This window comes from Clarias gariepinus, chromosome 4 (assembly GCF_024256425.1).
Source record: "Clarias gariepinus isolate MV-2021 ecotype Netherlands chromosome 4, CGAR_prim_01v2, whole genome shotgun sequence".
NCBI lineage: Eukaryota > Metazoa > Chordata > Actinopteri > Siluriformes > Clariidae > Clarias > Clarias gariepinus.
In genome coordinates, this window is record NC_071103.1 from 31,285,390 (window position 1) to 31,311,114 (window position 25,725).

Sequence of the window (25,725 nt, forward strand, 5' to 3'; positions counted from 1 at the left end):
GTGCTTGAAATCTGCTGTAAATGTCAATCGATTTTACACCTACATTCAAAATAGAAGTTCAGGTTTGGCTCTAACGTCCCTGGCCTTGGGGATGTTCTTGTAATGCAGGTTGAGTATGAAGAGACACCTAGCCAAAAATATGTACAAAGTTTTATTCTCGCCAGTTTCTTACAGTATGCTGATTTATGACTGGAAGCTAACATGTAAGAGTACAAAAATAGGCGTACAAGTTCAAGATCAAAGATCTACAGTAACTGGCATGCTGTCTATGCATTTAAATGCTCAACATGTAGATTTACGAGACTAATGATAAGCTTTGAAATTGTCTGCTCCTGGTAAGATACTTGCATTTTCTGTATTGCTCAAAGCTTACCATTGACAAGTGATAGATAAAGCATGCATAGGTTTATTTAGATGGGTAAACAAAGTGCTAATGAATTTGCAGGATATAAATGTAGTTTAGTAGGCATTTAGCTTTCATTTGAATTGTAATATTTGTAACCAGTAAGATGTTTTACAAAGAAATCCAATGTACATTTCATTCCATAGTATTATGATTATGAATTCTGAATATTTTCTTTTATCTGTACACTCCAAATTTCCATATGCCTCCCTTTTCTGAGGAGGAAGGAATACACTATCAGTTGTTGTTGTTGTTGTTTTTTTGTCTTTATTTCCTTTCATAGATGTTACTTGCCAGTGTTCCTCATTTGGACATTTAGGTCTGAGAAAGAACTGTACAGCTGAGATGTGACAAAAAATTTATAGTAGGTGATATAAATAAATAAAATTATCTGTAAAATCCAAAATATAAGCTCACAAAGTCAAGGACTGCCTAGATTTGTTTTGCGGTCTGAGTAAACACATAAGCTTCTGGTAAACTGCCAAAAACAAACCAGCTTTTTAAATTTTGTTTCCAAAATTGTAGAAACATGCCAGGATATGACAGAGCCGTGTAATTATCGTACTGGCAGACATTTCGTTTTCTTGACACACCAGACACCCTCCACAGAGCTTCTTCATTAAAACCACATTTAGCAACTTTAACAACCATTTTTAGCTGAGGTTTGCATTTCTTTTGCAAGCAATTTCACTTGTAAAAGCCCTGATTTTTTTTTTTATATAATAATGTGTAGAATGGTATAGAGGTTGTGTCATAATTTGCTGTTCTGGTACTAACTGCTAGTTTTGAGGTCTTGACATGTCAGCAGAGAATCATCATGTTCTGGCAGGGACCACGCTTATTTAACCACGAGGTGTCTAACCATTCAGGACAGCTGGTTTCACTCATAGTGCTCAGTATTACGCATTTTCCGCTAGAAATTTTTCTAAGGCACAAGCTGGAAAATAGCCATTTAATGAGTTTGAGTCTATCAGAACCATTTACAGGAAACTAGCTTCTCTATTGGAAAATAAGTCACTGATAAAATGCTTCCAGCTGAACAATAACATTAAATACAAAACTCCTACTGAGCTATGGCTATTCTGAATTTTAAGATGTCAGATAATTCTGTTGTGGGGATTTTGATAAGCAGGTATAAACAACTGAAGCATTTATGGAAAGAATAGAACATCTAAGATACATTCATATACTGGAGAAACATCTCAAGAACATTGCAAATTTGCTAAAACAATTGAGGATGAGTTACAGGACTGTTTGAATAACATTTTTTGAAGGACAGCTATGAATTCCTTAAATTTCCGAGGATTGGTGGTAAACTACAAGAGCATCTGCAGAACTATAGCGAATAACCAGAACATCTGAGGAATGTTGATACACTACTAAAGGTATGAGAAGAAACAGAAGAACAACAACAAGGAACCAATTAAAAACATCTGAAGCAATGATTAGTTAAGAAAACACTGAAGCACTTGGAGAAAACCTTGCTGAGCTACAAGAAGATCTAAGAAATATGATGAGCTTTCAAACCATTTGTGAAATAGTAACGACCTTCTGAGAAAAGGTGTAAACTGTGAGACCATCTAAGTAACTTGATTACATTTTTAGCCACAACAATAAATATCTGGGTAATAAAAGTAACCCAGTAACTGCTTTGATTTGGATTAATACCGATCGTTTTTATTTATTTAATCATTCCTCAACCTGCAGGCATGCATCCCTGGTCTCTAACATTTAAAAGAATTCTCAAATTCACACCAACCTTTAAACTCTCATTGTCTTCTCTAAGTCAACACTTTCTCCAAACATTGTTTAAAAAGTTTCACAGTCAAGCTCAAAAGTCTGCAGCTGAAAGATTACATTCTAAGGGCAATGCACCAGGGTTTTCAGCAATGTGTGTTGCTATTTCGTAAACCATATGTTTAGGTACTGTATATGGCTTTACAGCTGCTCAAACACAGATGTAAGTCATCTAGGATTGTTGGCTGATACTTTAGAGTTTATAAGAATCTTAATGTCAGAAATTCTCTATATGGCAATTTATTTTTTATGACTTGATTTGTATCTTTCTAGGTTTACTTTACTTCACGATATAACAGTATATGAAATTAATTCATTATAAATACAATGATCAGTTTCCACATTACAGTATGTGCCCGAACGTTCACAAGACAAGAAATCTTATACTTAGTTTGGGGATTTTTCCTAATACCTTTTTACAGTGTTAATTTATATTCATGCAAAGTTTTAATTATTCAATTTAAAAGGTTAATTATGAGTAGAAATTGAAATGTATTTTACTGTTACTGTGTCTCTGTCTTGTATAAGAAGTATAACACATTGAGTAGTTTACCATACAGTAGCGTTCTATGATGAGATCAGTTATTCATGTGTTGTTCAGATGGTTTTTCTGGCTAAGTGTGATTCGTTTACATGATTTCAGCCATGCTGTTTCTCTGAAAAATACTTAATACTTGGAAGATGATAAACACTGTCATGTTATCTAAAGCTTTAACGCAACAGGATAGTTTGGGCACTACTCCCATCAGGTTAGCTCTACTGGGAAATTAAGTGTATTTATACTGGCTATTAATAGGACTGCACATTTTTCTGTGTATGTTTGTTCATAATGTTTTAACTGTTAAACTTATTCTATTTATACATAGAGGAAATGTAAGTAGTGCATAGACTAATAAAGGTCAGCAGTGTTATATGTTTAAAGTTCCATTGTAAGGGCATTTCACAAGGTTACAGTGTGTGTGTGTCCCCCAAATCTCTCTGTCTCTCTCCCTCTTCTTACAAGCTCGACAGCAGATTTCTCTGTTCTGGCCTCCAGACCTCTAGTTCTTGGCACCAAACTCACACATATAAAAAGTTTTGGGGTTTTTTCACTCTAGACAAAGGGTGAAGGGTCAGCTTCCCCTGTGCAATGTGTATGCATTCTTTTGCAGCTGTTTTTTATTTTTTATTTTTAATTAAGATAGAATTGAATGTTTTTAGTAGCCTCGAGAACATGCCAGTTTATTTAACTTTTATTAACAGTGTGTCCATCATTCACATTCATACCCAATGTGTTTGACCGTCTCATGTTTTAATTAACTTTAAAACAAGATGCCAATGGTTTGTATGTTATATTGAAAGATATTATAAAGAACTCACTTTAACTTTTTCTCATCAGGCAGTGTAGTTATAGTTGTGAAAGTATAGCTTATTATGTAATTGGGTGGAACATACATGTAAGTGAACATGGTGTGCATGGTTGTTTAAAGATGCTTATTGTGTCCAGTCTTTGGTGTACAGTAGAACACTAAGGAGTCACAGTTTTTTTTTTCTTGAGAACTTAAGAACTGTATACATGTAGCTCATGATTTGCATAATTTTAATTTGCATCTCGCAGCTGGAGGTTGAGAGAGATCTGATTGGCCGAGCTCTCTCAGAGGGAAGGGGAGGGGGGGAATTTAGTGCTTCCACATTAATCCCGACTTTACAGCCAATCAGGGGTGTCTGTGAGCTTGTGCAAGCAGAAGGGGCAGATAGCGCTGTCCTCCGAGTGTGTTACTCCGCCCCCAACGTGCGTGAGCGGGCAGTTTGAAAAGATGCGGTCGGCTGGCATCACGTAGTTCAGAGGAAACATGTGATAGTCTTTAGCCCTCCCACCTGAGTGGTAGTAGTATCTTAATGTTTGAGCCCCCTAGTGACGGGGAGGAATTGAATACGACTAAACTAAGGAGAATGAATGAATCCCATAACAGTGCCAGATGTTCAATAAAAACAATGTTCTATTCACTGAGTAAACAAATACTAATTTCATGTCTTACAAATACAAACTTTTTTATTTTTTTGTTTTTTTGTTTGTTTGTATATATCTTTATATATCTTATAAAGTATATATCTTTTGTGATCTTTAGATTTGGATTGCAGTGGCTTCTTTTTATTTCTGGAAGAAGCACAAGAATGTACTGAGGAAGAGCCTTTCTTATACTCCCTAGCTAGTGTGTGTGTGTGCGCGCGCATGTGCACGTGTGTGTGTAGAAAGATAAGAAAGCGTCTGTGTGAGTAACAGCTTTGAACTTAACAGATCCCACAAGATTACAAAGTGGTCAAAAGATTTCCAATATGTTGCGGTGGTTTTATTTATGGTTAAGGAGGCAGATATAGGCATCATATTAATAATCAGTAAGTAACTAAAAAGTCATAAGAGATATTTGTGTGTTCATGAGTTGGTATGTGTGTAGAGACCTTTTTAGGTTGTTTTAGATCATTAGCCCAAAACATTAGGGAGCTGCCTTCAGTAACCCTTATCATTTAGAACATTTATAGAGGAAGGAGTTTGTCTCTTTCTTAATTAATGTGTCACTTTGAAGTGGTTTGCTGCACATGTCTGGTTAAGGTTGATTTCAATATAAAATCTTTTTGAGATTTCTATGCTTTCTCACTTATTAGTCTGAATTAGAGTGAAATGAATTTCACACTGCCCATGAATAAACCAAAAAGCCAAAAGCACTTTAAATCTCTCAAGAAAGGTAAACAAGGTGCTGGTGCAGAGTAATTTACGAGATAATTATATAACTAGTTTAGAACATTGTGTGCAAGCATCCATCCACAGTTTATTTGATCTTTTCGTTAGTCAGTCCAAATTTCTGCAGCACTACTGCTTCGTCTTTTGGCTCACTTTGTGCTTCAACTCTCATTTTTTCCAGCTCACATATACAGAAAAAACTCACATCTTAGTCAACTCAGGATCGAATCCTTTTCTCACTACAGTGAACTAGGCACTAGGCCATTGGAACAAGCCTGACATGACCATACCCAGACAGTCTCAGGCTCATCATTTTGGGCCTTACCCTGTGTAAATGTGATTTACTCACTCTCATGGTGGCTTATACCCCTATCTCTATCCCTATCTTTCCGCGCGAAAAAAAAAAATTGTTAAAAATGTAAAAATTAAACATGTTTCATTTTTTTGCCGGTCCTTGCGAAAGCTTGCGATCTTTACAGAACTTTGCGGAACGTCTACGGGCAATCGCGGCGACTCACTGTGCCTAACTCCGCATCTCACTGTGAGTCAAACCGCATAGGTGAGATAGTGGTATTAGTGGTTAGTCGCCTTACACCTCAAGTGTCCTGGTTTGATTCCAGCTTCAGATTTGTGTGCATGGAGTTTGCAGGTTCTCCCTGTGTTTGGTGGGTTTAATCCGGGGTACCCAGTTTCCTCTCACAGTCCAAAGATATGGAGATTAGGATTATTGGCGTTCCTAAATTGCCCATAGTGTGTGAATGAGCATGTATGTGCGTGTGCCCTGCTTCAAGGATGTACCCCTAAATCTCATGGGATACGCTCAAGACCCCCTGCGACTCTGTATACAGAATAAAGCAGCATAGACTGTGTGTGTGTGTGTGACTTGCCTAAAGAGATGTGGTATATTGTGGCTGTGTACTGATAGCATGACTACACATACTGTATGGCTCTGAGATGAATTTGCAGCAGCATGTACACCATTCCATTTTATAATATACTGTAAACAATTATTCAGGATGTTTTGAAACATTTTCCAGAGATGAAAAGCCTATTCATTTCTAGAACCGGAATTTTCCTATTCTTTCATAACTTTTTGTGCAGTTTTGAACTGTTTGCTCTACTTTGTGTGTGGGCTTATACTATTCACAAATTTTAAATGCATTATTCTCACTTGAATTTTATTCACTTTGACTATTATAAGTATTGAAATACACAGATCCGTTTAGCTTCTTACTGTAGCATTTACGTTTTTGAGTTATTCATTCTCTCCGTTGGTTTCCCCAAATGAACATGGATAAGGCCATACTGTAGGGTATGACCTCACCTCCCAACTTTAACAAGCCTGATTCAGGTCAAATGAATTAGGTCAGAAGCTCGTAATATAAGTAGGCACAGATGTGCATTCACAAGCCCTAAAACAACCTTCACTCAACACCACCTCATGCAAACTGTGCTTTCTCTAATCCCACAAACCCTGCATTGTTTTGCTTCAATAATTTCTACCTATATTACAGTAGCTAGTAAACATAACGGTACCATTTTATTATTTTTTTGCCTACGGTAATTTATCAGGCGCCAGATGAAATGATTTAATATTTACATCGTTATAAAACCATGGGAAACGTACAGTAATGGCATGCTGTAGTTTTGCTTACAGGTAAAGAATTATTTGTTCCACTTGGATTAATGCTCGTAAATTTATAACAATTTGCTCAAATCAAGTCATGAGAAAAGTTACAAAGGGTAAAGTGGGGGCAGAGTTAGCGTTGGTACCTTTTCTTAGAATTATTTGTATGAAATTGAACACAATCCAACAACGCCCACACTGATTCTTGAGAACAGGTCTCATTTGTTAGGTTCATCTTTAATGCCGTCTTTCATTGGCTGATTCAAACTGTAAAGATGAAAGCGGCTGTAAACATTTGACATGTAATTTATCATGTATCAGCTCGTTGTTTTGGTCCAAATCGGCACTATATCATTTCTCCCTTTTATGGCTGGGTTTGTAAGTTCCTTAGTTCTACTTTGGTCCTTTGCTTTTAGTCTGCTGGCCCACAGCCGGTGGGTTGTTGATGTTACATGTCCTCAGTAAAGCTCACCATTTAGATTGTACAAAGAAGAAACGCTAAATATAAAACGCTATGCTCTATGTGTCACGGAATAATGTGGTGCATTATTTGAAGTGTGAAACTTGTAGGTGGTTATAGGATCATTTTATGTCTCCTTTTTTATAGTGGGTAAAGACATAGAGTAGTAGCAAAGCAGTGACAAAAACAAACTGTTTTAGAATTAAAATGTCTAAAACATTGCTAGCTAAGTAAGATTTCCTCACATGCCTAATGTTATGTATCTTTAACACCGACAATGTTCGTGCAATCTGGTAAATATGAATTCTTTTTTTTTTTCACTAAGCAGACATCTTATGATTGAGATGCAAAAGATAAACATTATATAGTTTAAGAAAGCATTTCCTTCTCAGAATTAGGTAGGACAAAATTTGAGAAAAAAAAAAGAAAAAGTTTCTCCAGTCCTCAACGCATGCACAATGTGGGTCTTTAGCTTGAAATCCCATCCTGCCCTTTCACTCGAGGATTGCTTTAGATACAGTAAATAATGAGGGAAGGGTGAATGTGAGTTGCGGGTGCAGCATTTCTATGGTTTTCACTCCCAAATTCCGCCTTTGATTGTGAAGTTACTGCATCACAATACAGAGTGTGTACACACACGTTCATGCCATTTCCTCTTGTGGTTTCACACTACTGTGTCTACAAACTGAGGGTTGTATTGAAGTGTGCCTGTTCTCTCTCCAAATATCCTGTGGTTTGTAATCTGCTGTTTACTTGTTTTTTAAATAATGACATATGTTTATTAAACAGTATATGCGTTTACCCATTGACAATGAGCAGATAACTTTACATCCTCTGTGGAGCAGATTAGAGGAGTGACTGCAAAGCTGTACATATTGTTTTGAAGTTTAGCATGAGACAGAGGACTGGTTTGGGATTGGGATTATAGGCATTAGGAGAAGTATAACTAAAACTTATTGAAAGTTTACTTTATTGTGGAAGTAAGGTTTTGAGTGTTTAAATTGGCCAACTGAGAAATGCAGTGAGGAGCATTGGCATTAGAATATTAGGCAAGTACTACAATAAGAAATGAAATATTCATGACCCACATGTAAGACATTTAAATAGCAAAATTCAGCAAGCACAATATTTACGTTGTTTGACTTTTAATCCGCACAGTGGTGTAGTGGTTAGCACTGTTGCTTTGCACCTCCATGATTGGGGTTCATCTTCTCCCCGTGCTTGGTGGGTTTCCTTTGGGTAATCCAGTTTCCTTTTCAGTCCAATGACATGCAGATTAGACTAATTGCCATTCCCAAATTACAGTAGTGTGGGAAAGAGCATGTGAGTGTGTGTGTGTATCCAGGGTGTACCCCATCTAGAACCCAAAGACGCTTTAGGCTTCAGGCCCCTGTGACCCAGTATCAGGATAGGCGTTATAAAAGATGTATGAAAAAAATACTTTTAACATTGTGGAATCATGCAGAAATTAAAGATGTAAATTTTGGTCTTTTACTACATTTTGTTATACAATACAAGTCCAATGACAATGCCATTGCAAGAAACGGGGTATCTCAGTGGTTACAGTGTTGGACTACTGATTGGCAGGTCAAATGTGTAATGAGATAAAATGAGATAAAAATGTAAGCTGCCCTGGATAAGGATGTCTGCCAAATGCCTAAATGTACTGCCCTAGAGATGTTTTGAACCTTGGTAATTTACTCGGACTATTTTTACATTCTAGTACACACAGTTTCTAGTATCCCTCCTAAGCCAAATGGCCTAGAATGCTTCTTCAAAATCAAAAGAGAGGAAAATCTGTTGCAGTTTGCAGTTGTTCACTGTGGACACTATTTGTTTTCTCTGCTTTAAGTAAGTTTTTGGCTGAACCCTTTCCCTGCATGCTCTAACTTCCTTAATGAAAACACATGAAAATCACTGGATAATTTTACATCCCAAAAACTGAGGCTTCATTGAGCTCTGGCTGGTAAAGAGAGAAACTTGCAAGAGGTATAAAACCACAGAAATGCCGCCCGTAAGCTTGTCAGAGGTTGAGCAGGTTTAAATGAAAGCAGTGAGTGTGTTTTTAGGTGTGCATGTAAGCAGCTTCACAACTTACACATAAACTTTATAGGGATTCAGAATGTACATTTGCTTTAAGTATTACTAGGAAGCATGGCACCTCAATCAGCTCAAGACTGTTTACAACCAATATATATTCTAAAGTACTATATATAAAATGCATTTATACATGTAGAGGTGTAAAGTAATACCTTACTAGTTTACTAGAGTGGTTAACTTTTTTTTTCAACTGATGTTCACTTACAACAACTTCTTCTTCTTTGTCTTCCGGCTGTTCCCTTTCAGGGGTCGCCACAGCGAATCATCTGCCTCCATTTTACTTTATCATCTGCATCTTCTACTCTCACCCCAACTAAATTCATGTCCTCTCTCACTGCATCCATAAATCTTCTCTTTGGCCTTCCCTTAGACCTCCTTCCTGGCAGTTCCAACCTCAGCATCCTTTTACAAATATGCTCACAATCTCTCCTCTGTATATGTCCAAACCACCTCAATCTGGCCTCTTACAACAATTTAACAACAAGTAAAAAATCTCTACTACTACTACACACACTACATCACTGCACTTCTCTGTAACCATATTTGTGATAAGGGCAATATGTAGTGTAACTCAAATTTAACTTCAACAGATGTAACAGAAAGAGTTAGGCTGTGTATACAACTACAGTAGCTATTAGCATTCAGCTAATTCAGGTGGTTTGCACTCTTGTTGTTATCATGCTAGCAAACATAGGTAACATGCTAACCTCAGCTAAAGTTATCTCATTTTTATTGGCTCCTTGGTGAAAGAAAAGCCATCATCGATCAAATCTGAATCTTTCTTCTTTAATGTCAATTTTAACTTTTTTTCCAACATATTGTTTGTTTTAGAGTAATTATAAGAGACTTTTACCACATCTGTATAAAGCTACTCAAGGCCACAAAGGGATCCAAGCAGGGCCATTTGAAAATATTCTGTATTTCAAAGCTAATCTGAAAATGCAACCATGTCGAGATGATTACATGTGTCAGTACACAAGTGTATTCAAATCAATTTGTAAATAAACATTGACTTTGATGTGTTATTTATAATATGCACTTTGCTGCAGATCAAAGTCTATCAGTGGGGTTGGGATAGATGTTTTGCCAAGATTACCAGGACGTGGAATTGAATGGCTAATTGTTTCTCTCTGGATTTTTAGTGGGTGGGTCATAATTGGCCAGCTGTTTAGCCAGAAACAGCTAGCTCAGACAGACTGAATTGGCCTCATTTCTCAATGTCCTGAAACTGAGGTCACTTTATAACACAAACCAGATCACATCGCAATACTCTAAGGATGGGCAGCTTTTGCTGACAGGACATTGCACTACATGTCTACTGCTTTCAATGATCTAGCATTGCATAACATCTTGTGATGAGTTGAAACAGGTGTGATCCGTATAATAATTTAGTATTCAATTAATAACAGATTGACAAACAGTTGTGTGCTTTTCATGGTTAGCTCTTAGTGGCAGCTGTGTGCATTCTAACCTGAACTAAATAATCCAGCCTGCAATATACCAATAGTTTGGAGTTTTTTTGTTTCTGGAATAAATGATAAAATCCTACTAAAATGCAATTTGTTTTTGTTTACTTCAAGGCTTCTTCTCAGCAGTAAACGAGAGCAATAAAATTTTTGTATTAGGCATCACATTACATGAAGTGACCTTATTTCATAAGAAATTTGCTCTGAAATGGGATTGCATGAGAGCATTGCAATTTCTTTGGTCAACAAAATCTTTCTGCTCTTCTACCATGAAGGATCAGATCACAGTTTGGAATTTTTTTATGATTATTTTAATTGTGCAATGATAACAGTTGTCGTGTGTTTCTTTAAAGCCCCTAACGCCATCTCTTAATAATGCCAGCAACTCCTCGTGTGTATGATGCAGGTGGATTTTATTGACAGACTATATTGCAGGAAATGATCGATAGTGCATGATCCTGTGCAGCAACACTTCATGGACGACACGGTGATAAGTTTAAACCTTTAGCGCAGAGCCTCAGCCTTCAACCACTTTAAACCCCCTCTTACACAAAAAAGTTAACGGCTAAAGTAATGCACACAGTCCCCTATTACCCAGATATCAAATTACTCCACTAGAACATCCACTCGCTCCATGATGTTGGACGGGAGACATTTCTGTCCTCCACATTGCCTCATTTGGCAAACAGACGTTCTTAGTGTATGACAATGACACTCTTGGACTTGCACTCTTATACACACTCAATCTCTCTCTTACTCAGTCTTCCTCAGAAATTCGCAGTCCAATAAAAGTCCCAGCTCCTCGCAGCTAGATGACTCACTTGGATGATGCAGTTCACTGCAATAATTTAAGGTTAATTTACAAACCAGAAAATTAAGGCTGTTCCTAGATAACATTGAGGATATCGTGTTACCTAATTCTCAGGCCGGCTCAGTTCTCATGGAGGCTAATTGACCTATCTCTGAAGCTACTGTCTTTGACAGCTGTTCAGATGAGAGCCGGCTGCATTTTGCCCATGGTCTGAATGGACATTTCATAACATGTTTAACAGTCTGGGAAATCTGGTCGGATGTTGCTGTGGTCAAAATCTCTGTGGAAAACAGCTATTATCCCTTTGCTTGTAATATACCATAAATAATATACCATATGGATATTTTATTGAAATTACATGGAGAATAATTATTTATAATTTAAGATTATAATTTAATTATAATCTTGCCTAGGCTATCTTCCTATAAAAATAAAATTGGATAAGGAACCATTAACAAACACAGAATAAAAAATAATTAAATCCTTATTATTTTAATCACACTGGAAATATCACACTTTAATCATGTTTTTGAATAAAGCAATGCACAGTAGCACAACAGACAAAAGTCTAATCAATTGAATTTGAAATTGGGCACCAATTGCCAAAATTTCACAGGCAGAATTTAATATTTTAAAGATTTTAGGTTTAATCCCAGGACTGGGCATTGATGGCTCAGTGGTAGGCTTCTCACCTACCATGTGGAATGTACAGATTTGTATCTCAGTTAAAGCCCTTCACCCAGGGCACCTGACCCGGAATAACAATACTAGGGTTGCATCAGAAACCAAAACCGCTATGGCGGCTATTAACAGGATCAGCCAAAAAAAAAAAAAAAACATGTGAGAAAAAAAGAAAAGCTCATTACAGTTTGGGAAAGAGCATACAGTAGTTTTCAGAACAACACAAATATTAATATTCATAATGTTCATAAGTGTCCAAATCTACCAATAAACTGGGCAAATCAGAACTATTGATTAGTTTGACTGAACTGTATATTTACAAATCTCTTTTGTCACTGCGTTACAAGTGTACTTTATGTGGTAAAGCACATTGAAATAAAACACATTTTTCAACATTTGTTCATTGGTCCAAGTGTTGAGTGCTATTATGTAGACGATATACACAGCTACGTTAGTCATGTTTGTTTGTTTTCCTTGCTTGTTGTTAAAGTTATATTACTTTTACACTTTGCAAATGGCATCACAAAACTACTCCTGAGAGTCTTGCAAAACAATGCTCATGTTTATCTGATCAGTATAACAATTGTTTAATAGTTTACATATAATCACAAAAATTTAGCATGCTCTTGCATGGAATTTTAATATCAATATTTCATGGAAAAACACGAAATGAAGAATAGACTGAAAGTAAAGAATGTTTTTGTGGCCATCTGGAGCATGACAGTGACTGAAATTTACTGTCAATAAAACGGCTAGATTCTCTATCAATCGTATGACTATGATAGCAGGTCCTTTATAGTGGAAAAATATCTTCAGAGTTCACTCAGAAGCACATGCTTATAGTTTAATAAAAGACAGTAAAGAGAAGTTCAGGTCATTATCCATACTCTAAAGGACTTTTAATGGAGTCATAATAGAATGATGAAAGTTTTTTTAAGTTTATCCTGGGACAGATTCAGCACACTCAGTAATTCCAACAGAGTATGTTTTTATATTTTATGGGGATTTATTGTGCATCTGCTCCTAGACCGTATGTACACATGAAAACTTTTGACTTCATGTTTATTTAATACTCTGCATTGCCACCCAAAACCAAATTTTTCATGTAGCATACTATATCAAAGTCACTTAAAAATGGGTAAATAATAGATACAAATAAATTACCTATTTACACCTAAACATAATTTTATGGAATCCAGTTCTAAATATAAAAAAAGTTTAAAAAGTAATTTTTTAATCGCTCCTTGAGTTTTATTTAAGAACAGATTCTGTTTAAACATTAGATGCGACTCCTACACTGGCTACAAATTTGTTGTGGCAGCAGATGCTTGGTTTCTTTCTTTCTTCTCACTGCCTTCTGTTCTTCATGAGTCAAACTTATAGACATATCTTATTCAGAATAAGGGTAGCATTGCTGCAGATACATACAGTCATTAATTTTTAGGTCCTAATAATCCTGTCTTTCATGTTCAGTGCCAATAATACACTCTTTATAGGAAGCCTGGTTGTCCCAGGGTGCTATGGATTTACAGACTTGTTCACATCTTTTTTTGAAGGCAATTTGAAATAGCTGATCAGACTATGGGCATACTTTGGAACATGGGAGGAAACTAGAAATCCCAGGACAAATAATTATAATGACGAAGAAGAAATAGAATTTTATAATAATTCTGAAATTAGCTTCTTTTTAGACTTTTGAACATATTGAAAGTAATGCGTGGTCAGCTGTACTTTTTTGACTGAGCTAAAACCATTTTCACATACCTGGTTTGAGGCAGGAATGTTGCACCGTTATTGCACCTTGGCATTCTGTATTCACGGGGATCACCTTTAAGTCAGGAGCAGTGATAGTGACCTGGGCAGGGTAAGAGCTGTAATTCATATAAAACCATTAACTGAGATTGAGACTGGTCAGCAGTACAAAGGTTTTATTTTTGGGATCGCATTAAAATATTGAAGACTTTTAAAGTGCAATAGACAGCACTAGGGACTTTCTATAATTAAGAGATGCAACATGATTGATAACTAACCTTTCTTTTTCTATTGATTACAATACTTTAGTTTTGTCTATGATTGGTAAATCCTAGATCCTAAATCCTATAATCACTTAAAGGTACCAGTTTATTTTGCAGTTTATATATATTTTTTATTTATAGTGCAGTTAGGCACTTCATCAGTGGGAAAAAAGCAGTGAATTGATGAGACAGCAAAAGCACCACAATAGACAGTTCACCCATTCTTGTTGTTTTGAAAGCAGTGGTGTGTGCGGTATTTCTGATGCATGTGTTATACGTCACACTAGATGTCAACATTGTTGCGTTAAACGACATGACTGATCTGAGCACTGCGGGCTCCTTAAAGCACACATTGAGATGGCTTAACAGCGAATTTGTTGGTTTTGTGTAAATTACCAAATGTAAGTGACAACAACATCATATGACCTTTATAATGTATTTTCTGTGTGAAAGGTGCTTATAGTAGGGATATGTTACTATATATTTCTCACATGCAGGTTCTAAATTACTTTGTCTATTAAATCCTGACAAAGTATAAATTCATTTCATCTGCTTTTTAAAAATTTGATATAGTTGAGAACTAAATAAATAGCATTATAATCTGAAAAAGTTGGACTAGTGAGAATAAAATGACATTACAGTTTTCAGCGGTTGTATTTGTACAACTTCGGTTTTTCCTGGAGTAGCACAAAGGAATCCTGGTTCATCTTTAAACTTAGTTACAAACAAGTATAATGAATGAGTTGTAACAGTTTGTTTGGCTGTGTTACTATATAGTTAATAGCATGATTTCGTTGATAAATATGTCATCCACCCAGACTCTGATGACTGTTTTTTGTCCAGAGCCACATCTGGTTCTAAGATCCTTGCTGATACAATTAGTCTCTGGATATTTGAGCCATGTATTGTCAGTGACCGGCACATACTTCCTTGCAGTAATTTATACTCTAAATATGGACCATTTATGCAAGTAATTCTGTCCTGAAAAACACACGTATAGAAAATTTGTAAAACATGGTTATCTATTTAATTATTTAAGTAATAGTCTGATTATGTATACAACTATATTTTTGCGCAAACTTTAAAATCTGTTATAACCCAAATATAACATTATTGGTCTTCATGTGTACTCTTACCAGGCATTTAACCATATTCTCTTTATTGTTTTAAAGTAGCTCTACATGTGTGTCTGACTACAACATACCCTTCAGTAAGGTCCTCTTTTACCCTGAAAATTCATAATGGAGTTACTGTTGCTATACACCATCTCTCTTTCCATCCATGTGAATTCATACAGTATGTTCTTCCACCATGGCTTTTTTTATTGGCTTTCAAGGCCTCGGAAATATTGTCATGCCCATGCAAGGGTGGGTATGTTTGGTTAAAAATGAACACCATCTAATTCAAGAGAATGACTTCATAAGTTAGTAATTGTACCAGCGGCCTAAATACTATGTGAAGCTCTACAACCTGTTAATCATATAATCACACTTTTTATGATACTTTTTCCTAGCATGATTGCATTTATACAGTTATAAAACTAACATTATTTATTATACAGAGTATGAATACTATGGTACACAGTAAAGACTTAATTTATTTACTGCACTGAAATGAAAAAGAGTGTGATAGAGAAAGTATTTCATTCCCAAAAGTGAGGAATGCCTGGACGGACTTTATTCCAGTAGGTACAGTACATAGGAGGTGCTCACTACTGCATGCTATTATTTATATTCCTCCTAACCTGTGACATTGGGGGAGATTGTGCATGGATGTGCTTGTTCATATATAAATGCAAATGCTTTTTAATTACACCCACATGTAAGAGGAACTGCATCAGTCATTACTTGAAGATGTTAGGCCTTATGATCTTAAGTGCACCCCGTTCTGGGGTCCAAAAAAAAAAAAATATAAAAATAAATTATATATATATATATATATATATATATATATATATATATATATATATATATATATATATTAGTATTCTGAGGATGTCTACTGTTTTAAAGCAATCACACAGCTATAATATTTGCACCACATGGATTTAATATCCATCATCCTGTCCCAACAGCTTTCTTTAGCCTAGAATATTTACATAATCCTTCCTTTTCCCACGAAAACAAGTGTAAACTAAAACCATTTATTTGGAGGACAGTAACTGTCCATTCCCCTCCACTTGCCTACTCAGGTAATAAGCAACAGCTGGATCAGCTAAGACTTTTTTGTTCCTATTGTGTAAATGGACTGTATACAAGAAGGGTGATTGCTCCTAAGCATTGCTCCATTTACGCTGGACAGGTTTTTAAAATACCTTAGAAGTACTATAACATTATGATAAAGGGAATATCTATGAAGCCTTAATTAGTAAATATTAAAGGTTTTGTATGGTATGGTAACTTTAAAGCCATAAGGTAGAATTCAAGTCAAAATATTTAGTTCGAACCATCATTCTGATCCTCAGCCAACAAAACTCACAATTCCTAAATCATAAGCAAACAAGGTGTACATTGAAATATCAGATGCAGAAATTACAGTACATTAGAATCACTGAGTGATATAGTTTACTGTAAACTGTCAACATAGCCGCATATTTCTAAAATAATTATACGCAAAAGTCTGAATTCCCGTAGAATAGAACCTTAGAGTTAAACCCTTGCCCTTTTCTACCCTAAGAAACTTCTTTTAAAACCATTTTGCATTATAAGGGTAAGGCAAATTTTTTATATTTTGTCTTCATGGTTTAAAAAAAGACCCACATTTAACTTTAACAGTAAAGCGAATTGTGAGCATGTTTATAGGTTTTCCCTGAAGAATTTTCTTATTAAATAGCAAAGAAATTATATTTTGTAGCCATTTTTTTTTCTTTTCTTTCTTCCTTTAATTTTTTATTTTAGAGCTGTGTGTGTCAGTCCTGTATGAGGAAACTTGGCAAGTATGAATAGCTGCTGTCCAACAACCATTTGATATCTTGCCTACAAAAACCTCCTCAGGCATTAAGTTACTGTATTGTTCACGTTTTCACAGCTGCCTGAGAAAGTAACTTTCTATTTTATTCACAGGAACCAAGGTCAAATCAAGGTCTGACTAGGCCCATAGTGGCTGTTTGACCTGCCAACAAGTGATAACACTCTACACATCTGCCTAAGTTTAGAGCTGCTCTATAGTATTACAGCTGGTTTACACAATGGAGTTGCTCAACAGCGTTCTTAGAAGTTTGAATTTGGCTACTGGCCATCAAGTTTGTAACTTAATATAAATGAACCTAGACATTATATTGGCTTATGCACAAGATCCCATCATGTACTTTATGATCTGACTGATACTCCCTGTAATGTAATCTATCTTGGCTCTGCAGTTGTGTACATGTACTGTATATTAACCGGTATGTAAATCGTTAATCGATGCAACAATCAGAACATGTTTGAACAAAAAGCGTGGGATTAAACACAGGACATCGTGCAAACATGGGTAATGATATTGGACCCTGACGTTGCATGAAAATGTTAAACGTAGCCTGATAATGATCTGGCAGCAGACTGAAGTCAGAATGGGGAATTCCACCTCAATTTCAATCCAGAATACTCAGCAGGCCTGCACTTTTTAGCCTGTAGCTTATCATTTACATGGTTTTGCTCTGGGGATGGTGGTGGAGCTGGTAGCAGTGCCATGTCACAGCTCTAGGGTTTGACCTATTTCTGTAAGTGTTCTTACCATGCCTGAATGGGCTTCCGTATGGTTTGGGTGAATTGGCTACAATAAATTACCCTTTGCTGTAAAGAAGTGTGTAAATGTGTGTGAGCACAATATCTTGTAATGGAATGAGAGCATAAATGAGAGCCTTAGGATAGTATCTGGATCAACCTTGAACTTGACCAGGATAAACAAATGAATGAGTATCTTGCTTCAGTATTGCTTTTACTGCAGTGGACCACAACACGAATGAGAAATTGCATTTCCTTCTGGCCCAAGACCTACCACCAGATCAAAACACAGACTGCATATTTAGAATATCATTGAGATGTTATCAATATGGTTGGAATCCCAGTTTAATCTAAAGCTTGAGTAGAAATGTGTTTCAGGGACGACCAAATGGAATGAGCAATGAGGTGCTCTGTCCAAAATGAAAAAGAGACAAAACACAAGCAAACATATGAACACAAAGAGCATTATCACAGACAGCCTTAACAATGTCCCTCCTAAATTAACACCAACAGAAGAAGCCAATGAAGTTTCATGAAATTTTTCACAATGTTGGCATACAGCGTATTACAGGCTCATGGAAGGAGGACTGTCTCAGATTACCCTGCATGTGTCTATGGCATGGTTCAGAGCGGTGATAAAGTAGCTCCTCTTAGAAGCACTGCACATATTATTAGCTCCTCAGTTCCTGTATGACCTAATCCCTTCCAGATGATCCCACCCCACACACGACTTCCTCGTAATTAATGAGGGTCGTATGTGTGAGGTTGGAACACTAAGAGAGAGCTTAAGAACTTTAGGTGAACCAACGTGTTGAGGTTTTGTTAGATCTTGTCTGATCCTGCTGAGCTAGCACTACTGGGCAGGGTCTGACCTTGATGATGAAGTCCAAAGATCGACAAGAGAGTCCAGTCTTAGAAAAGAGGTGGGCAGATGGCAATATTTTAGGAAATTAATGGACAGGGCAAGGTACTGTAGGAAGGTCTTTTCTATAAAGTCTGTGGAATATTTAATATTTCCTGTTTTACTGACAGCCAGTCAAGATGGAAAAAATACAGTACACATGCATGTTCATGGTTTATTTCCAAGATAAATAACAGATTCTGCAATTTGTATAAATTCAAATGATAATGCATGAACACTATCCCTATTTCTGACACTAAGCTTGCTCTTTACAACTTCTCATACAAGTTAATTATTATAGTATAGACCTTTTGTTTTTGTTAATTTCTGCATCTAAGTTAATAGATATTTTGTCTTCTTCTTTCAGAAAGGGGTTCCAGTAGTCAGCTGGATCTGACAGAGCTCATTGGCGTTCCTCTTCCTCCATCTGTTTCTTTCATTACTGGATTTGAGGGTTTTCCTGCGTACAGCTTTGGTCCAGACGCTAACGTAGGCCGGCTCACACGTTCTTTCATTCCAGATCCCTTTTTCCGTGACTTTGCTATCGTCGTCACTGCCAAACCCACCACTCGCAATGGAGGAGTCCTGTTCGCCATCACCGATGCCCTACAGAAGATAGTGCACTTGGGAGTAGCATTGGCACCAGTAGAGGATGGGTCACAGCAAGTGGTTCTGTACTATACCGAACAAGGAGCCACACGCACTCACGAGGCTGCTTCCTTTAAGATGGGGGACCTGACAGGTCGCTGGGCCAGATTCACTCTGGCTGTGCAAGGGGATGAGGTGAAGCTCTACATGGATTGTGAGGAGCACCACAGGGTTGCTTTCCACAGGAGTCAGAGAAGTCTTTCGTTTGAGCCCAGCTCAGGCATCTTTGTGGGAAATGCAGGAGGAACCAGACTGGAGAGGTTTGTGGTGAGTGCAAAAGATAGGTGTTTTTTCCCCTCCTTACCTGTTTGTATAAGTAAGCATGTTTAGACATGTAGTCAATGTGTTTGTGCATCAACTCTATGCAGTTTTTTTTAATATATTTATGTCACACTGTATTGGATTTATTACCTTTACCTTCTTTTATACAGCCTTTTAAATTTATCTTGATTTTGAAAACTAGGAAAAATACTGCAGGTTTTTGTACTACTGAGTATGCAACATAAAAAATATTGATACAAATTATTTGTAATCTTAACAACACATTGTTATGTTGGTACATGTAAGTAAATTTCAAAATTGTCTACAAATTCTTTAATTTAGTGAAATTAGTGCTAAGCGGCACAGTGACTTAGCGGTTAGCACTGTCGCATTGCGATTCCAGGTTCTGGGTTCGATTCACGCCTCTGTGTGCATGAGTTTGCATCATTCTCGCCGCGCTTGGTGTGTTTCCTCTAGGTATTCCAGTTTCCTCACACAGTCCAAAGACATGTAGATCATGCTAGTTGGCGTTGCCAAATTGCCCATAGTGTAATAAGTGTGTGTGTATGTGTGTGCCTTGTGATGAATTGGCACCCTGTGCAGGGTGCACCCTGCCTTGTGCCTTAAGTTTCCTGGGACGGCCTCCAGCAATGTAATATATTTCAGAAATCCTAATGGAGAAGAGTAAATAGCGAATAGACCCAGACATAGCAACTGCAACAAATTCCTGCACACAACACAGACACATCATATTTCTTGTAAACCAGCTGCTCATTTGTCTCTTGAGTGTTGAAGCTTTATCTCTTTTGTTAATTTTCTTTTGGAAACATTACCATAATGTGGGTCATGGCTCCAAATGCAGCAAAACCAGTGCTGGGAATAGCCACATTGATTACAATACAGTGTCCCACATACACGTTTTTTAAATACATCATATAGTGTTTGCACAAAATATAATTTGCATAATCCTATTTCACAGTACATATTGCAAATGCTATGTGATCCGTACGTATACTCTATTAATGCCGTGGTATCTGCAGTGGTAATAACAATGTCTAGATAAGTCCCAGATCATCACTAGCCCTGGTGGCTAGGTGGATAAGGTTAATTTATGTGCTACGGTAATTTGCATTTGATTAAACATCATCCATGCTCTACAAGTCCCAAATTCCTTGTGTTAATCTAGACTTCAACAATTCTAGGTAGCTGGATAGGTAAAGTGATGCATTCCTGACAGCTAGTGATTTGACTTCTGCACTGCAGCTGTCACTCAAATTGGTCACACCCCTAATTATCTCATTCTACTCCTCTGTACAATTGTCATGAACAGGAAATCTATCTATTGAGATCAAAAGCATTTTATTGTAAAAGGCTTTAAGTATGTTTTTGGCATTTTATTATGGGGGTCTATAAAGATCGACTCACTTTTGGAGCCTGCACCCAGTGTATTTTTAAGGAGCTGCACATTTTGTCACTTGCGCATTTGCTTCATTTTTTCAGAACCAGAGGTTTCCCCACTTGATTACATTTTTGAAGTTCAAAGCTTCCAAAATAAGAAGATATAGCAGTTTTCAAATTAGACAACCTTATGTGCTAGTGAGGTGGCAGAGTGGCTTAGTGGTTAGCACTGTTGCCTTGCACCTTCATGGTCTGGGTTCGATTACCGCCTTGGGTCTGTGTGCATGGAGTTTTTTTATGTTCTCCCTGTGCTTGGTGGGTTTGCTCTGGTTTCCTCCCAAAGACATACAGATTAGGCTAACTGGCTTTCTTAAAGTGCCAATAATGTCTGTGTGTGTGCTCTGCAATGGATTGGAACCCTGCCCAGGGTGTACCCCGCCTCATGCCTAAAGTCTCCTTGGATAGGCTCCAGGGCTTCCGCAACCCTGTACACAGGATAAAGTCAGAAAATGGCATTTATTACATTTTGCTGTCCAACTCCTCGAATATTGTAACATAATGTAAGACAAAAGAACTGTAATTCCACTATAATATACTGTAGGTGAGGTGGCTACCTCACCATAACACATGACCTCATATTGCATGATAATGTGTTGGATTTCTTTACAAGCAATTCTTCTGTATATAAATGTGAAGTATGTTGATGGTCAGATTAGAATTTTCCCTTAATATCTGACACAGCACACCGGGAACAGATACTGCATACTGAGGAAGTGCTGTCTTTGTGTGGCACAAATGATTGTTGTCCTCACATGCTCAGTGTGATTGCTAAACAGTCGAGTTAATGCACAGTGCACATCCCATAAATGACAATAATACATACCACTACTTTTATTTTTTACTGATTTGATTCCTGTTTGTAATTATTACTTGTTTATAGGATCCTAGATTAAAGAATAAATTCTCTCTGGAGTAGGATGTGTATTTAATGAGTAGATAAACATTAAAATGAATGGATTTTTAATGTGTTATATCTAGGCAGCTTTTTACTCTGTTCAGCATTACTAAGCAGAGTATTGATTATTCCTTACAGCATTGATCAGTTATTGATAGATGTGGTATGTGAACTTTCAATAGCATAGCTAACTAATGGCAGGTCTGTCAACGTGGCAGTGTTATGTCAGCATTTCAGGACTGCAGTGGGAGAGTGCTGCTTTGAAAGTTGGAAGTCGACTCTGAATGACTCACTGTATGGATGGCAGCCTGTCAGTTGGCCCCGCTGCTCCTGTTGACAACCAGTCTGAAACTCTTGGCTCTAAAATGCACAGCACATCTGAATGTACAACATAGTGAGTCTGAGATAAAGATATCCCTTACGCAAAGAAGATATATTTCTCTATATATTAACTGTGAATATATTTAATGATTTAGTGTTCTGATCTAAATATATTCACATTCTACTGAATAATATACAGTGGGACCTTGGATTACAAGCATAATTCAGTCCAGAAGTGGGCTCATATTTCAAAACACTTGTGAACCAAATCAGATTTTTCCATAAGAAATAATAGAAACTCAAATTATTTGTTCCACAGCCCCAAAAAATAAATACATAAAAACAATTAACACAAAATGTTAAGTAAAAATAAAACAAATCCTGACAAAAAAGTAAAAGTAGTTCCCGACAGATAAGTGTTTCCGTTTGTGCGAGCAGGCGCTGTTTGTGTGTATATGTGTGTGTGAATCTAAAGTAAGCTCCCCTCTCCCCCTTCTTGTCTTACAGTTACCCTTCCTCCACTCTTTTTACACACATGCGCGCACACAACGGAAACACTGTTTTAACAGAAAAATAAACAAGAAATCTCTCTAATAACATTCGATTGAGCGACACACTAACGGAATCACTGCTGTAAAGTTATAAATAAAATTAACCTGCACTTTACCTTTAAAAAGAATCGCGACCGACCAATGTTTCTGTGTAGAGCAGAGAGAAAGAGTGTGTGTGTCTGTGAAGGCGAAAGTAGGAGGGGTCTGTGTGTGTGTGTGGCACAGTGTCCAATGATGCACGTGTACACAGACACAAAGAGCAGGCTGAGCCTTGAGCAGAGAAAGAAAATGGATTTTTAACCTTTCTAATGAGACTTGCTTTTGCTTTACACGCACGCTATACATACACGCATACAGACACAAAATAAAATAGGTTTTACGCGCACACGTGGTCACAGTGTTGTAGTAAACAGTACCCGCATGCACAGATGTTGATTATACCAGTAAGAGACGCGCACTAAGATCCAGCAGAGGAGACACATACCCACAATTCCGCAGCATAAGAGAGAGGGAGAAAAACCATTGGCTCAGTTGTGACCACGTGACGCTCGGCGTCAAAACAAGAAGCGCATGCATGAAACATGATACTCGGTACTTGTACCAAGACTTGTTCGTTTTCCAAGGCAAAATTATTCTCGTCTAGAATCTTTGCTTGTCTAGCAGAACACTCACATGTTTTGTGACCTCCAAGCGACACAGTGGTAAAGCGCTCACCCTATCATCCGGAGATCGCGAGTGCGATTCCCGGGTGATGCTCTAACATCCCTGACCACTTAAACATATACAGGCTTAGAGCATGTGTGGGAGAGATTGTGATAAATTATGTCTTTATTAGAATCTCCATGTACTGTAGGCTTAATTATTATCAAATAGGCAAGAAATAGAACAGATTTATAATCACGTGTGACCATAATAATAATAAGTAGAATGCATACATTAACTATGCAGTCTAAAATAAAGTGACACATGATGAAAACCCTCTTTGTCACCAAACATACATTTTATGTCAAGGACATAATAATATGTGCGTTTTGTGAGTTCGATATTTTTTTGTGAGTTTGATCCTCATTCTGGTAGTACATTTTTTAAAAGTAATGATGAGTTTATTTGTACAGTACATGACATATCAGAAAACAGAAATGCACAGTTTACAAGCACTGTCTACTTTATGTGTGTATCTCTGAGATTTAGAGGTTATGAGCCATATTTGAGAAATATTTGAGAAGTTTGAGAAAATGGCTAAAATCTCATTTAAGTCTTAAAGACGGCTTATTTCTGCATATGTGAGTCGCACACAAGACAAATATAAACTATCTCTGAGATATCTATTAAGAAGTAATAAGTCACATTTGAGACACCTTTAAGAAGATGCAGAAAACGTCTAAATCTCATTCAAGTCTTAAAGATGACAATTTTTTTTCTAGGTGAAAAAGAGATTTATATTCAAGATTCAAGATTCAAGATTTAAATAACTTTTTTAATCCCAGAGGGAAATTGCTTATGCTTGCTTACAGGTGCTCACAGTTGTTAACTAAGAAAGGTAATAAAGAATAAAGGTAATAAAGAATAATAATGATAATCTCTAAAAAAAAAAAGTTTCTAAAACAGTAAGTACCATCAGAATATGACTCAAGGCCACTTGTAAGTATTGCACAGTAATCTAGTATTGTTTATGTAATATTGTATTATTATATGTAATCTTGTATTACATATTTTATTGGGAAGTAGTATTGCAGTAATCATATTATTAATATGGTAAGTGATAACGTCCTGTTGTGTGAAAAATCCACATACATGTGTGTATGAGATGGGATGTTATGTTGGAGTTTCCATAATCAGAGCACACCGACAAAGTAAAAGTGTGTGTATAATTCTTAAAAATGCATAAAGTTTCAATAATGTTTTAATAAAACAATTATAAGTATAAATGTAATATGTTTTTGTCAGCATTGCAATATATACTGTATATATCCATTCAAAGTCCATTCATATATTGCAATATATTAATAAATATAGGCACTAGTTTCCTATATATAGAAATGTATTATTTAATATATTGCATTATATTTAAAATATATTGCCATATATTTTTTTTCATAGGGTATAATAAAGTAGTTTCTGGCAGTTGAAGCTGTGTTAGATAAAAAATTGTCATAAATGAAAAGAAAATGACAATATAAGAAGAATATCACTACTGTCTTCAAGTGACCGAATAATTGCCTGAAAAGAGCAACGTAAATAACTTTCTGGAAGGAGCAATTGAAATAGGGCGCCAGCAGGCAGTCATGACATTTTGCCAAACGTCATGGATGAAAGAGCACTGGGAAGTGAGACAGAGGAGATGTGAAGCTCTTTAAAAATTGACCAGTTTAAGGTTTGGAATAAAAATCATTGATTGAGGTCCTACATTGTTTGCCAAATATGGGTGAGAGCTTACAGATGTGAGGATACACAGGGAAAGAGGGTTAAGGCTTCTAGGTTGACCATTTACAAGATTTTGGAATAACATATTTGCACAAGGTCCTAGTTTGTGGCATGCAAAAGACCAGAAGATTTTTGTATGTTTTAATCATAACGATTACATAATGCAAACTCATATAGTATAAACCACTTATCAAACTTTTTTTTTATCCTTTTTTAAAAAAAAAAAGACTTAAGTCTACAGATTTTTATTAGCTGAACTGTGTTGTATGTTTTTTTGTTGTTGAAGAATTAAATTTGCATTACTGAGGTGAATTTCTAAAACAGTTGCCAGATTATATGGAATTCATTTAGAAACACATTGATCCCAATGGTCTGGAAAACAAATAATGTTTTGTTTATAGCTATTATTTTATTCAAACATATTTTGACCACAGTTTAAGTTCATTTGAGAGATCATTTTTAAACTCTTTCCAACTGAGCATT

At 36.5% G+C, this 25,725-nt stretch overlaps 1 protein-coding gene across 2 annotated transcripts in view; it reads left to right on the forward strand.

Moving 5' to 3' along the window:
• Positions 1-25,725, forward strand: part of col15a1a (collagen, type XV, alpha 1a) — an 82,756-nt gene that overhangs the window by 12,904 nt on the left and 44,127 nt on the right. For both annotated transcript variants that reach the window (XM_053494114.1, XM_053494115.1), the window contains exon 3: positions 19,052-19,599. In XM_053494114.1, the coding sequence (XP_053350089.1) occupies positions 19,052-19,599 (548 nt within the window). The remainder of the gene's footprint in view (positions 1-19,051; positions 19,600-25,725) is intronic.